This window comes from Nelumbo nucifera, chromosome 6, assembly GCF_055504915.1.
Source record: "Nelumbo nucifera cultivar China Antique chromosome 6, China Antique-T2T, whole genome shotgun sequence".
Classification (NCBI taxonomy): Eukaryota; Viridiplantae; Streptophyta; class Magnoliopsida; order Proteales; family Nelumbonaceae; genus Nelumbo; species Nelumbo nucifera.
The window spans coordinates 29486062-29501274 of NC_142654.1; the positions used below are offsets into that span (position 1 = coordinate 29486062).

The 15213-nt window shown below is 37.3% G+C and overlaps 2 protein-coding genes across 4 annotated transcripts in view; one reads left to right on the plus strand and one right to left on the minus strand.

Annotated features, from left to right (window-relative positions):
• The first annotated feature begins 563 nt into the window (after nt 1-563).
• On the plus strand, nt 564-1622 carry LOC104598484 (uncharacterized). Of its 2 annotated transcripts, none has more exons than XM_010260566.2 (3): nt 564-737; nt 897-1049; nt 1288-1622. In XM_010260566.2, exons 1-2 carry the CDS (start codon nt 732-734, stop codon nt 1047-1049), a joined length of 159 nt encoding a protein of 52 aa, XP_010258868.1. In that variant the 5' UTR covers nt 564-731; the 3' UTR covers nt 1288-1622. The 2 variants fall into 2 exon arrangements, with proteins under 2 accessions (XP_010258868.1, XP_010258867.1); XM_010260565.2 differs by having other exon boundaries at nt 897-1045.
• Nucleotides 1623-7245: 5623 nt separating this feature from the next.
• The window catches only part of LOC104598483 (elongation factor G, mitochondrial-like), a 36118-nt gene continuing 28150 nt past the window's right edge, over nt 7246-15213 (minus strand). The window contains exons 9-20 of one of the 2 annotated variants that reach the window (XM_010260564.3): nt 13618-13656; nt 12901-12961; nt 12708-12817; nt 12549-12623; nt 12406-12474; nt 12186-12307; nt 10286-10411; nt 10046-10166; nt 9169-9269; nt 9016-9076; nt 8084-8137; nt 7246-7642 (exon numbers count right to left, since the gene is read on the minus strand). In XM_010260564.3, coding sequence (XP_010258866.1) covers nt 7538-7642; nt 8084-8137; nt 9016-9076; nt 9169-9269; nt 10046-10166; nt 10286-10411; nt 12186-12307; nt 12406-12474; nt 12549-12623; nt 12708-12817; nt 12901-12961; nt 13618-13656 — 1044 coding nt within the window. In that variant the 3' untranslated portion in view covers nt 7246-7537. Of the gene's footprint in view, nt 7643-8083; nt 8138-9015; nt 9077-9168; nt 9270-9505; nt 9866-10045; nt 10167-10285; nt 10412-12185; nt 12308-12405; nt 12475-12548; nt 12624-12707; nt 12818-12900; nt 12962-13617; nt 13657-15213 lie in introns of those variants that run through there. The other variant, XM_088889415.1, reaches the window with a different exon arrangement.

Consider the following 15213-nt stretch of genomic DNA (forward strand, 5'->3'; position numbering starts at 1 on the left):
AGGGGAGGTTTCAGAAAATTATTGGGGTGCTTTAATAAAATGCAAATTGGTAGGTTTTAATAAATTCGTAAAATTATAGGGGTCATTTAGCAAATGACCCTATTGAGAAATGGGAAATGTCTAGGTGTCGCTTAATGGGGCGTGGGCTAAGTAACCGGATCTGCTCTCACACAGGGTGCCTCACTCGCGCCTTACATGCAAATCGCACCATGCAGTGAAAACATCTTCCATACTTATAAGTTATTATTCACGGGAGATATTCTCAATGCATGGTGGATGTGGATGTGATGCGCCCGTGTGAAGAGCAGATCCCGTTCCGTGGGCTGATCGGATCTGCTCCTTATATAGGGCGCCTCAGACGCACATCCTACCATGCATTGAAAATATCTTCCGCACTTGTAAATTATTATCCATGGGAGGAGATGTTCTCGGTGGATGTGCTTGTGAGGCGCCCGTGTGTGGAGCAGATGCCGTTCCCTCAGATCTCAGTCCGGATCAGATCCAACATCTGAGTCAATGTGGTGCCTGTGGGCTCCACTGCTCCAATCAGCATATTCACCGAGTCGCCAAAAATTTCTCGCAGCACTTCACAAATCATCCCATTCCACCAGAACTTCCATGAAAGTCTGAAAACTGAAGGTTCTTTGATCTTTCGTCCCCTATCTGGACTTTCGGCACTGAAATTCTCCTCTCATTCTCTCTCCATCTCCCCTCGGTTGCAGTCGCTAACGATGCCTGTAAGTCTCTTTTTTTCTTCGGATTGCGATTCAATGACCAATTCTCTTCTCGGAAAATCAGATCTAATAGGTCATGTAAAGAAGACCAGAGCAGAATTAATTCTAGTGCTAGGGTTATTGTGATTTAATTCATCGGGTTCTGTTTCATCTGCATTGCAGCTCAGAAGGCTGTTAGAGGTAGAACCACCGAGCCTACTGAGGTACATCATCGGAGCCGCAATCATGATGGTCGGAGTTGTTTTGCCCGTCGGCTACATGATGTTCCGGAACAAACGTGTCCCTTCATCCTCTTCCTACTCCAAGCAGACGTAGGTGTGCCTTTAATTTTTATTTTTCTATTTCCCCTCCTTTTACTTTTCAGTACAAAAACTTTCATATTTTTTACTGATCTTGTGCTTCAATATGCAAATCCATTTAGACCCTAAACTCTCAATTTGCAGATTTGATTGTTTATCTTTTTTTTTTATTTTTCTTCTGGAATTTCTGTTGCACTCCAAAAAAACATTGCCAGTGGATCAAACTGGTCTGAAATTTTGACATTGGGTTTCAGGAGTAAAGGCTTGATATAGAGAAATTGGTATGGACTCTAATTTCTCGAAAATGAGGAATTGCTTGCAGTTGCAGATGAAGGGAAGAAAAAGAAGAAGCACTAAACAGATTGGTATATTACTGACGCCATTATGTTGAACTGCAATTTTGATACATGGTTTGTTAGGAATTTTAATGTGGAGGAGTCTAAGTGAAATATATGATTCCTTTTTCCCTTCTCCACTTTTTCTGTGCTGTTTGGTTTGAAAATTGCATTGCCATTTATCAGTGAAAGATCAAAGATGTGTCTGTCATATTATTCGAGATACTTGTTTAATATAATTATTCTCGTCTGTATTTCTTGGTCTTGTGTGCAACAACGATCTGAATAGTATGGGAGGTCAAGGCTTCTAACTTTTTTAGTACTAAAATTTATTTATCCTTTCACTTAGTGTTGCTGGCATTAAGGATTTCCTCGATGCCAGTCCTCTTTATCAGTTAGTAGAAATTTATTTCAAAAGGTATTAGTTCATTAGGGTTGGGGAAGATTGGTTCTTAATCTTCCTATATTTGAATTGGTTAACAAAAGGGTCAAGGATTTAAATATATTGTCCTGAAATTGGGTAGGCACAACAGGCAAGAGGAAGAGAAATAACAATTTGGCTGTTTTACGGGATAGGTTTAAGTAGATAAATGGCAATTTTTGGATTCATCATTATCTTTGATCAAATTGGCTGCTTCTTTTAATGAGTTATGTATTGGATCATGCCACTCGGTTCACCACACAAACTAAGTAGGAACGTTCAGGTTGAATCACTCCAGATGTGATCATTGAATCTATGATGTGTGTATTTACAGTGGTCCTTCTTGTAAATCCATTGGTTATGCCATTTACTTGTAAATTAGGGGGCCTCCTATTGGGAAAGATGGGTGTGGAGCTTTATTACATGGATTGCTCTGAAACCCCAATGCATCAGGCATGGATCTTGACACACTAGTTGTGATGATTCTTCTTTTTCTTCTTCTTGAGCCTGTTATGCCCTTAGGTTAAAATTTTGGAATAAATTGCAAATCTTTACTACTTGATAAATAGAACATAATGGATTACAAAATTGCTTTTAATTGCTTGTACTAATTTGCAGTGATCTATTTATTTACTTTCTTTTCCATCATTTGTTGTATTGCTCCCACAAATTAAAAAAAAAAGTATTTTATAAAGAAAAAACAAAGTTGAATGGTGCAATATAGACACCAAGTTCCTCCATCATATCTCTTCTTTGGACTCTCCAAAGTCTGACCCTCTTATACGTCAAATTCCAACCTTGTGCCTGCAATTATTTGTAGGTGTGGGTATAGTTTAGAATTCAGATGCATATGGTAAGAAAAATGAAGTAAAAGGTTGTTTCATTATTGTTAAGCCATTAACTTTGTTTAGTGGGATCCCCTGTTTATAAGAAAAACAAACTTCATTCTTGGGTTTTATCATAGCTGACCATGTCAAAAGGCTTAATGTATCATCTGAAGGGATCGTGATACAATATTTTCTGGAACATAACTCATTGAACATGATGAACTCCAGCCTGGAAGGTACATGGCTTGGGGAGGCTTGAAAAGCCATGGAAATTTCTAAAATTTCAGACTGACGATTACAGCATTTCATATTGGTTTTGGTACTGTCTTCTACTTTCAATATTCTATTATTTAGAGATCTTACATTGCCTCATGGATGTTGGCATAAATCTCTCTTCCATTAAGGTAGATTTCGATTTCTAAATTCTTGCTGTTAATTATATTCGTTCTAGGTTTGGATTTCTAAATCTTTCCATTAATACATAACCAGCATAACTGGTTTTAAAACAAAAAAAGAAAATCCTGAGTTCCTAACAAGCCCGGACCTCCTACATGTTATTACATTCCTGGGTGCATGTCGTTTCTGCACAAAAACCAAGTCTTACTTGTGAGAAGTTATTAGACGGCAATGTTGATCCTGTTTTGTCTTTATTTTTTAATTTTCTCTTTCAAATTATAAAGGATAAAAAGAAAAGTGAGAAAACAAGAGACAAGAGAAAAGGGAAAACGTTGGAGAGAAAAACCTAGCCCTTTCTTTACACTTGAAACCATTTACACGGTGTTGATCCTCAGCCTTTCATCATCTGCAGCGAAAGATTTACACCCAAAACCATTTGCAGGAGAAAGTTTCTTTGAATCTGCTTCTAACTTGAAACTTGGCATATGTTCTTTGCAACGTGAATTTAGGCTCTCTTCTCAGTTCTCAATCTTGCAATTTTAAAAGATTAAATAACAAATGTGAGTCTAGGCATGCATCAAAGCAATTTGGACTCTCTTTCTTCTTTCCTAAAAGGAACATGTTAAATTTGGGGTTCATATTTGCAGAAATAGTTTTCTTACAAATTTCCAAAATAACAGTTAGAAAGTAGAGAATGGCTTTTGCTGTGATTTCACTTTATTTCGCATTGCATAGCAGTGGGGATATCTAATTAATATGGGAAACTTCATTCCCACAATCCCCATGTCTAAGAGGAAATGAAGTGACCAAACATGCTTTGCCCTTTTTTTGGGATTTCTCCAAGTCTAAGATTTACAAGTTACAACTTCCTTTGGAGGTCCATGGAGTAGAGCCGTTTGTTATGGCTTCCTTTGTCAAGTTGAAAATTTGCAATTCACAGTTTCTCTTGTCAAACTTCAAAATTCAACTATCACCAGATCCGATACTCAAAATGTTTTACCCTGAAATGTGACTTCAGTCTGAAGAAGGGGGCATTTTCTTGAGCAAGATGTCATGACTTCCATCGTAGCTGAAGTTTGAAGAAGAGAGTTCTAGAATGCTTGTTAATGGTGTCCACCCATCCAGGGTTTGGCAAGCAAGCCCTTAGATTTATTTGTTGGTTTTGTCTAATTTTGTGCATATGTCGAATTGAATAATTTTCTTTTTCCAATTTTTTTTTAATTTTAAAAAATGAATTTTTAAAGACATAACGTGATAATGACCTAAACTTATTGTTTAATTTTTTCCACACAAATGAGATAAGAGTGGCATGGGATGTATGATATGGCTGAATCTGAATGGAAGTGCACCCCATCTCACACCAAAACGAGTGCAGGAAATCCAACTTTGTTCCTAACGCTCTTGCCTTGCAACAACACACATACACAGTTACACACGCAAATGGTCATTTGGTGCTTTGAATGTCTAAATTTATCATGCATGACGAACCTGCTTCGCAGGTTCATTTGTTGAAGGTGGATCTGGTGTGATTGCGAGTTGCGACAGGAATGAAGTACTAGATTGTGAGAGATGATGGTAGTAACTGATATGCTCTACACTCTAATAAGTTAAGTCAATAGTGACTTACGAATCAGGGTTCAAACCATGGTTTCCAAAATTGGACCGGACTGGATGGTCAGATAGGAAAATCGGGAACCGGTCCGTTTTTCTCCAAAACTGGATATTTGCAAAAAAAAACATTGATCCTGGCAGTTGAACTGTTTAACGGTTTTAACTATTATTTATTTTTTTTTGTTTTTGAATTTTTTTATTTTTTTGTCAGAACGGGCCGACTGTTTGGTTTGAACAATTGGACCGTTCAACTCAAGAACCAGACCCCTGACCAGTTTGTTCTCTGGATTGATTTTAAAAAACTTGGTTCAAACAAGATTATTGATCTTTTTTTTCTCAGCCGGGCAATACCTAGACGCACCTTTGTGTTAAAACCAATTCCCAAAGTTGGGACGGGAAGATAGAGAGAGTTTCCAGAAGCAAAGGAGCTGTTTGCCAACGTTTATTCTAAGATGATCAGGGTCAGAAGAGTCCTAAACAAGAACTGAATAGGATTTTGGCTCAAATAAGAGTGACCTGAACCTGTCATGGGCGTAATTTTCCTCCGACACTCAAACCAAGAAAAACAAAAATACCTATTGCAATAAACACTTGCGACTCTCAAACGAACATTTGGAAGACAATCTCACTAAATTGGACCCCATAAGCAAGGTTCAAAGTATGGATCAAGTATATTTTGGTCACTGAAATGCTTAATTTATTTGGGACAATACTTTACATTGACTTTGAAGTCCATTCCAGTTCCTGTCCTTGATCCCCGTTGAGGTTAAAAGCTAACCTCCATCTCTGTTACCCAACAGAGACGAGTTTTCCATCAAAAAACCCAAATCCCCGATTTTTTAATAAAAAGCATTTTTGAAAAAAGATTATTTAAATAAAGAAAAAAATCAAAATATAAATAATATATACATATTTAATCAGATTTGGGTTAGGGTTGGGATTTCACTCCCCACCCCTCCCTGCCAAGGCAGTCTCCATCCCCAACACAATCAAGTCAGGGATGCCAAGTAGTTATCGAGGACATAGAAGATTGTTATCCCTATTTCTATTAAACAAAACTCTGGAGATGCAAAAGGAAACTTAGGGGATGTTCAGTAGTGTGGATGAGAAGTTGGGTAGTGTGGACTGGTCCACACCACACCATAGTTCACAACTATTCTAAACTATGGGCTAGTTCACACCACACCTTTTGATTTCATGTATCTCATATAGTTTATGAAGTGACTTATAGTAGATAAAAAATGTTCAATTTTTGCATTTTATGTGATAAATAAATTGAAAAATGCATCAATAAATTAATATTAACCAATAAATATGAATTTTAATAAAAACAAATAGTAAATTATTAAAAAATATATTTTATTGATAAAAACATTAAAAATAATATTTAAATAAATGAAAAAAAATAATAAGGAGAACCATCGGGCTTGTGCCTGGTGCTAGAATTAACATTAAAAATTACTATTTTATTGATAAAAATATTATTTTAACATTAAAAATTTAAAAATAAGGAAAAGTGTGTATAAGAAAATGTATTATATCAAAACAGTGTAAAAATATTGTGAACCGACCACATCCACAAGGTGTTGTCGAGATTTTGGATTGTGGACTGGAACAGTCAATATATTGTAAACCAGTCTTGTCCACAGCCAATTAAACATCATGGCCATCATGGTCCTATGGCATGAACCAAAACGGGCCATACACAAGATGACCACAGTTCCAAACACCACCTAAGATCTATGCTCTTCAGTATCCAGTTCAAGACGTCTTCTCACCATGGCCAGTGAAAATGAAGGAATCTTTGTTCCATATCAAGTTAATCGTGCTTTAGTGTTGAACCTCAATGGAATGCATAAATCAAGGGCAAGGTACCCTCGCTAAGTGGGGGTCCTTGAATCACAAGCTCAAGATCTTTGGTTAAAAACGGGGTTCAACAAAAGCGGGGAAAGGTTTCTATATGAAAGAGATGGTAGGAGAAAGGTATACTTTGGATAAAAAGGGCAAATTCACAATTGCGCCCCACAACACATTCCACCCGTGTATTGAGTACGGTAGATATATACTCAAAAAAGGCAGAGACTAGATGAAATTCTATATAACACTACCAGATAGGCCGCCGAGACCAGAATCCCATTCCCTTCACGTCTTTGTGCATTAAAGGGATTCATGAGTTGTGAAAAATCAATTGGCCTCACTACGAATGATAGGAAGAACATGAGACCAAAATATACAGCTTCGGTAGCCAAAAAAGCGGCAGAAGCTACTAGCGATTCCAGGAAAAGGGGCTGATGTATTCCTGAATTCCTGTCGTTGCCACACGAGGCTGTAGTAACTGGGGCGCCTCAACTGATCAATATGCAAAATCATCAACAGAAATTTTACGCTTCCGTTATAGCATTCCTTGACACAAATTTCTGGTGATTTGGTAATAGAGAATCATGTTAAGCAGTACAACCTTAAAAGTCTACAACCAATGTTTCGGTTTCCAAGGCCACGGTAAAACAATAGCGTAGGAATCCTTCATGAATCAATAGAAGCTCCAATATCCCCATGTGGTGCCAGTTCTATCAATAATCAATGACAGATATAAACACTAACGAAAATTGCGAGCAAGAGAAATGATAAAAATACCAATACTCTAATACGAATTTTAGTTGTTTATATATTGTGACAAAACTTTCATCTATTGAGAGAACCCTAGATGCGAGACTAATTATTGATAAATCAAAGAAAAATGTAACATTTATTGTGACAAAATTTTCTAGACAGTAACATGAATGATTTTCCATTCAAGGGGGAATTTGGAGGACAAAAAATTTACCTATTACCTCATCTTATGAAATATAAATATGACATGTTACATGTGGATGGGAAAAGAATGTGGGGCAGCATTCTTTACTCCAAAAATAGGCTATTCTGCTGCTTTCGCGGCCTTGTAAGTATTTATTAGTTGCATCTGCACATCCTGTGAAACTGGTGAATGCTCTTTGTACTCCATAGTGAACTCACCTTTACCCTGCATGACCAAGAACTCATACTATCATCACATGACAATTCTATGAATTAATATTTTCCACATAAACCATGCATCCTAGAGAAATAAAACTGAAAAAAAGGAACATGGATGCTGGTGTATATGCTCTCATTTTGATTTTGTATTTAATATAAGCACTGTACCTGATCTCTTGAAAATAAAAATAAAAAACTAAATGAATGGAAGTGCAGTTACATGCAACCATGATAAAATTATTGGATTCAATACTGTACAGTTCCAGTAAATTTTGCTCCTTCATGAAGGATGCAACCACCCCAGGGATGAATACAAAACCATCCGTGAACAGAGACATAATTGATATCTGGATCTGGGTACAGTTGTACACATGGCCACAAGCAGAGGGATGCACATAAGTTGGTAAGAGTTCTAAATCATGAATTTTATAAATGACAATTGCTTCACCTGTGTCATGGACCGGAGTGCTGTAGAGTATCCAAACATATTGTTCAGAGGGACCTGAAAGGCAAAAAAAAAACGGTTCCTCAGAAAACATTTCATTCATCAGACTTTTATTCTTCAGGTGCTATGCTATTAATGCCAATAGCCATACAATCTTCCCCAAGAATGTGATGAAGATTCCATTTTCTTTAAAACAGTTCCAACTGAAAATACATTCCAGCAGCCATTGCATTAAGCAATCAAGTAACATAAGAGCAATGCTTGTTTTTAAGTTCAAACCCTAATCTAGTATCATTTTTTGTCAGTACCTTAATCTAGAATGATAAACAATGAATAAAACACAAAACATGGATTGGCAAGCTCCATGTCACAATAAAGATTAGCATCTAGCAGATTACCGAAGAATTCCCTTGGAGAAGGGGTTACCACACTATAGAATTCCATTAGACAGAAGTGTCATGCATCATGCCCTGGCCCCGATTCAACTGAAATCTTCCAGGCCAAAAAACCTGAATTAGGTTTAGCTTTTCTATAACCTTACTAATTTCGTAAATGTTACCAATGTCAGATGGACTTCCTTACGACCTGCTAGAATTCTAACAGAGGCTACTTGTATTTCTGTATGGCTGTCATTCTTTAATGCAAACCTTGAACTACTTCCCACAAATAGTAAGTAGCTCCAGATTACAGGTTAAACTGACTTTTAGATTATTTGCATAGCTCATTCACAACATGAAGTTAACCTCAGCATGGATTTCCATATCTCAAGGTCAAGAGATTCAAAATCAGAATAACCACATCAACCAGAGATAATCAGACTGTTCCACAATGGCATCAAGCACTTCCCTAGAAAAATAACGTTGGTAAAAGTACCATAACAGACAAATATATATATACATATATATATATATATGTATATATATATATATACGCACATGTGTAGTAATAACAGAGTCGTCTCCATCCTGGTCATTTCCAACGATCACACCTTTTCTCCTGCCATATGATAAATATGAAGACAGTCTGTGACAAATCTTGTCAGAGTATCATACCGATAATCCAGTAAATGGGAAATTAAATACACTCACTTATTAATATCACCAGTAACTGTACCCTGGAATTCTGTTGGCGCCTTCAGCTCCACCAACATCACAGGTTCTAATATTACAGGCTTTGCTGCTGCATAGCACTGTTTTGCAGAAGTGAATGAAATGACAATGTGAAAAATCCATCATGAGCAGGCTTAATTTTAAATTTGATGGGTGCTGCCTTCGTAATCTGGGAATTTCAGGTGTTGGAGGGGATAGTATGGGCTTCTGATGGCAGCATTTTGCTTAGCTTCACTGGTCCAATTGGACATGGCAACTCTCTAAGGACAGAGCTGTTGGCTTTGGTTCGACTTTCAAGGATTAAAACCATATAAATGATGGTATTGAGAGATGTGGAGGTGGAGAGAGAATGCAAAACCATTCCCTGCTGGATGAATTCACTGGATGGTTGGGCACAAATTCTATAACAGACTTCAATGGTTCATTCAATTTCAATTGGATTCCCAGAAGCACAAATTCATTGAATGACTAGCAAGGGAAAGGGTTGTGAGAGATCAATTGTTGTGGAGATGTCCAGGGCTGGGTTGTATTTTGTAACAGGGTTGTACTTGTATTTGTTTTTTGTGCTCCAATTTGCGGAGTTTTTTGTACTCTTTTTGTCTACTGCCCACTTTGCAGACAGTGTGGAGTTTAGGATTTGTAGGCAGGGTTGATTTTGGGCGTTGATAAAATTTATCTGTTATTCATCAAAAAAAAAGTGAAAATCCACTAAAAGAGATTAAAATGCAGTTTTGATTAGGAAAGGAGCAGTGTTCTGACAACCTCCAAAAGTTTGCACCATGTCCAAGAAATTTTGCACCAAATAAAATAAAAACGAATTGCAACCAAGACATAAATTCAAGGAACAAAAAGCCACCTGTCTAAATGCATATATGGCAGCTAGCTTAAAAGCAAGCTCACTGGAATCCACAGCATGAGATGCACCATCAGTTAAAACCACACGGACATTTTCAACTGGATGCCCTATCAATGAACCCCTATATATGTAACAGCAACATATACATTTGTTACTTGCAACAACACCATCATATATTTAAAGTACATAAAAAATATATAATTATCCAAAATCAATTTCTTAAGAAACCAGACTACTCACGAATTGCATGCTTCTCTAAAGCCCTTCTCAATTGCTGGGATAAAGTTTGATGGTATTGCTTGCCCTATAATCATGTTCTCAAATTCAAACTTGGTTGGTGACTCCATTGGAAGCGGCTCAATATACCTGCCCAAAAAGGATATAAGAGAAACAAACCAAAATCTTAAAAATTGAGCTATCGCTACAAGTATATCATCATTGATACATTTTCACAGTGGTTAAATGGCTATTTCATGGCTTGAAAAGTTATATCTTCATTTTATTTTTGGTCCTTTGTACAGTCCTTGTGGTTGAGGTTCCCTCTTCTATATTTCTTATCCATCTACAAAAATCCTCCAGTTAATTATCAATGAAAATTCAGAAACCAAATAAATTACATGAAACTTTGAAAGAACCTTCCATGTTCTAAAGCTTGTAAATATTAGCTTTGATTTTACACACTTAAAAACAATCATCAGCAACCCTCTGAAGGAGAGTTATTCAAAAATCAAAATAATGGCAATAAAACAGTAGTTTTCAATATTTTTATTAGTAACAAAATAAAAAGATAAATAGTTTCTTACTTGGAAAGAAGAGAGTGTAAACAAAGAAGAGGAAAACGACATAAACACAATAATCCAAATGCCAGATTATACGACCTCTCTATACACCATCTATCCAGAGAGCATCATTCCCTATAAGGCAGTTCTAAGTTGCAATACAATCCAACCCTTTGCACTCCACTCCTAGTCAAGTAAACAGCTAGTAAGCTAGTTGATTAGCTGCTCTTCTGATAACCAACTTTTCACAGTGACTATAGTAGCTAGGATCCTCCCAACCACTTTGTAACCATCCCACTCACCCTCTACATCTACTCCACTGTAGTTTAAGGCATACATCAAGCCTTAGACCCCTTTATAAAAGACAAAATTCTGTGTATATGACATTACCAGTAGCCACAGCCCACAGGTCCTAAATAAGCCTGAAGAACCGTCGTCCCTATGACTCCAAAGGACAACTCTGATCCCTCATGATTCCCCGTGGAACTATAATCAAGGTTGAACCTGTTTGTTCCTTCAAGGGGTGGGGGGACTCTAGCTGAGAAGAAAGCTATCTCACTGAAGAAGATGAACCCATCCTCTTAATGTCAATGATGCTTAAGTCAATAGACTCCTGCAAAAGTCCTGATCTAATGGTATACAATCAACCCACACCTCCATTTCCAATAAATTGTTTCATTTTTCTTATAATTTTTTTGATAATTCGTTGCCAATAAAGGAAAAAAGATGCAGCAATTTTAAGAACGGGGTATAAAAGGCTCTAATTTACAAACATAAAGCACATTACTTATACAAATTAAAGTGTCCATCTAGAGTTGCACCTCTGTCCATTTATCTTTTCAAAGAGAAAAATGGTACATCATCAGCACTAACCAATGTTCAGAGAACCAGACTGGGTATAGAACCAGAGAAAGGAGAGGTTCACAGGTCAGAAGTTCAACTAGGGTCAAACCGGAGGCCGAACCGTGATGGCATGGCATATACATATATATACTGCATGTGATATAAATACTATATATAATATATTTTACAACATTTAATATACTTAAATATGGTGTACAATGAAGAGTCATTAATTGATACAAGTAAAGACGTAGACTAGTGGTAATTAATCAATATATGAAAATAAGAGGTCATGGGTTCAAGTCTTGTTAAACACATTTAAAATTTCAATTATTTAAGGACCCAAGCAGTTTCATGAAACTGGGACCAATTCACTGGTTTAACCAGATGGTCAGCTGGTTTTTACTGGATTTGTAGCAAAAACCGCATTGGAGTGACTGAACCGGCCAGGGTCCTGGGTCATGGTTCAACTGGTCCAACCAGCCAATTTGGTCCGGTTTTCTAAACACGGCACTTACCCGCATACTCTCCCATATTGACCTTGCCCTCCAGTCTGTTTCTTGTGTAAATAATCAAATTCAGCACGCTGAGTAACTGTCTCCCTAAAGTTAACACGAGGCTTCCCAACAGTTGCATCAACCTTCATATCACCAGGTGCAAGAAGATAAGATGAAAGTATTAATATAAACAGCTAGCACTTTCAAATTGGCATTAGCAAGGAGAAGTCCAGTTGTCAACCTTGTACTCCCTCCGGATTCGCTCAACATAAATGTCCAAATGAAGCTCTCCCATTCCAGAAATTATTGTCTGTTTATCAGAAGTATGTAATGTCATGTCAAGGAATATTAGAAGCTTTGCAGGACATGAGATATAGATCATACCTGTCCACTCTCAGCATCCAAACCAACACGGAAAGTTGGATCCTCTTTCTGAAAGCGGTTCAGAGCTTTTGAAAACTGTCATAAAGAAAACAATATGAATGAAAATCAACTAATACAACATTACAACAGGGCATGGTGTATTTGTTGGAGATTATATACTTGTCCTCCAGAATCCTTGGATACAGGTGAAACAGCTAATGACATGACTGGTTCAGGAACATTCATAGAAGTCATTGTGTATCTAACTGATCCATCAGTAAAAGTATCTCCTGGTAACAAGAGCAAGGTGAAAATTTAACAACAAAAATGCAAGAAGAAAGCTTACATATCCATAACTTGGTCAAAGGCCTACCTGATGCACAATCCACACCAAACACAGCGACTATTTGCCCAGCATGAGCCTCTTGAATATCCTATGTATATAATAATCCAGATACAAGGATAGCAGTAAATCAACTGGAACTGAAAGGGCAAGACTTGGAGGCAATAACACGAAGTTAAAGTGGAACTTAGTTAGAGCAAGATTCATTTTGGAAAATACTAGGGCATCATCAGGACCATCATTTGGCGATGGCCCCCAGCATTTAAACTTTATTGGATTTGGCACTTCTGGAGGTTCCAATGCTGAGGCATGTTTTGGGTGTGCTATATACTAAGGAACTCCCCAACTGATTGTCATACTGAGAGAAAGTAAGGGCCTGTTCGTTTCCTCTTAACTCGTATCTCTTAAGAGGAATCTTTTAACTTTAAGAGAAAAATGGTTGTTCGTTTCCTCTTATCTCTTAAGTGCAATCATACAACTTTTTATTTTCCAATGATGTCCCCAAAAAGGCAAACAAAAACTCTCATATATGGGGTCAAAATGGATATTTGATAATTTTCAGAATTCAGAATTCAGAATTCAGAGCAACATTCTCTGCATTCAAAGTTCAGAGGAAAGAAAAGTTCACCAATACCAATATACCTCTTAATGTAATTATTACACTTTCAGATGTCAAACTTTAGAGCAAACGAACAGGCCCTAAATATCTTCTGAGAAGAAAAGGAAAAAAATGAATAAAAAACTAACCTCCATCTCATCAGAATGCATCCGAACCAAGCGAGGAACCTGCATGCAGAAGATAGCAAACTTAAGTGTGTAATAAGTTGCATCATTCAGGAGTATGTGTACCAAACAGGGTTGGAGCCAGGAAAAAAATGTTTGTCAAATGAAGGTGCTTTACTATAGTCCCATTGTAGAGAGAGAAACTCCAAATAACAAAAATTTTGGCTCTCCTCCATGATCTTAGAATGAACATTCACTGGGTTTAGAAAGGCTTCTAATAGTTAACCCACAGGCAATGATAGAATGGAAATGTTCCTCCTTGGAGGGTCCTTGGAGCCTAGGACAATAATGTAGGCAAAATTGTTAGCCTTGTTAGCCTAATTGCCTCTAGGATGAATGGCAGATTCAAGTGGTTCTATAGACTGGCAAGCTCTCTCGCAGATACTCTTTCAAGGACAACAGTGGGAGAGACTCTTCTTCTGTGGCACATCCTTATCAAGCTAGCTTGTTCTCTCCCTATTTGTACAGTGGTCTTATTGTGTCAGCTGTGGCTGTATCTGCCTGATAGGGGTTGAATGTCTTTATGATTATGAATGCAGTTTTGACCTTATCAATAAAAAAATATAAGGATATAATCCAAGCAAAAATAAATCATGATATAATTGTTAGTTTTGATTTTTTATAAATAAAAAATCATATTCCATTAATTCAAAGATTGGTTACATAAAAATCCCCATATAGAGGCACGAGGTGCCGCCTCTCCAAACAGAAAGCACATAAACTACATCAAAGAGTACATGAATGTTAAAACAAAAGTTACAGTTGCGCCCAGAACAATGTTTCCCTATTTGTCCCTTGTTTTGCCAAGATATCAGCAAATGCATTAGCTGATCTCCCAACCCATTGTACTGTTACAGACATATTCCTTGCCAGCCATTTGAATTTCTTTAACTCATTTTTGTAGCCCCAAGTGACACCCTCCATATCATTGAACCAGTCCACTACTGTCTTAGAATCCCCTTCAATCAGAAGCTGCTCCACACCCATTTCTTTTGCAAGAAGTAATCCTTGTATTGCAGCTAATGGGCCGAATAGAGTTCCCAACACCTAATGGGCCATAGTAGAGTAAGACAACCTCTCTAGCCTCATTCCTCAGTACACCTCCCAACCCAGAGGGACCAGGGTTACCCTGGCTGCTCCCATCAAAATTCAGCTTCAATTAACCGAGAGGGGGGACCAAGCTAGTCAATACCCTTACCTTGGAGGAGGAACAACTTGCTACTGATAACCAATCCCTCCAACAATCAGCAAAGGAAAAATGGTTAAACAATTCCAGAGTCTTTAACCAATGTATTGGCATTGCTAGTTTTGAATTTTCAAAGGTATGTCAAATAAAGAGGACTGTATCAGCAAATAGTTTGATAATCCAACAGCAGTCTCAACCATAACAATACCAGATACTCCATATTCAGGTTTCAACCAGAACTTGTCTTTAAATAAATAGAAAAAGCAATGCCCATAGGAGCATTGTTTCAAGACATATGTGACCCCTCATTAGGCTTTTAGCTATTTTCCCATTATATGATGAATGGAACTTGTTTGTGGCACCAGATTCTTCAT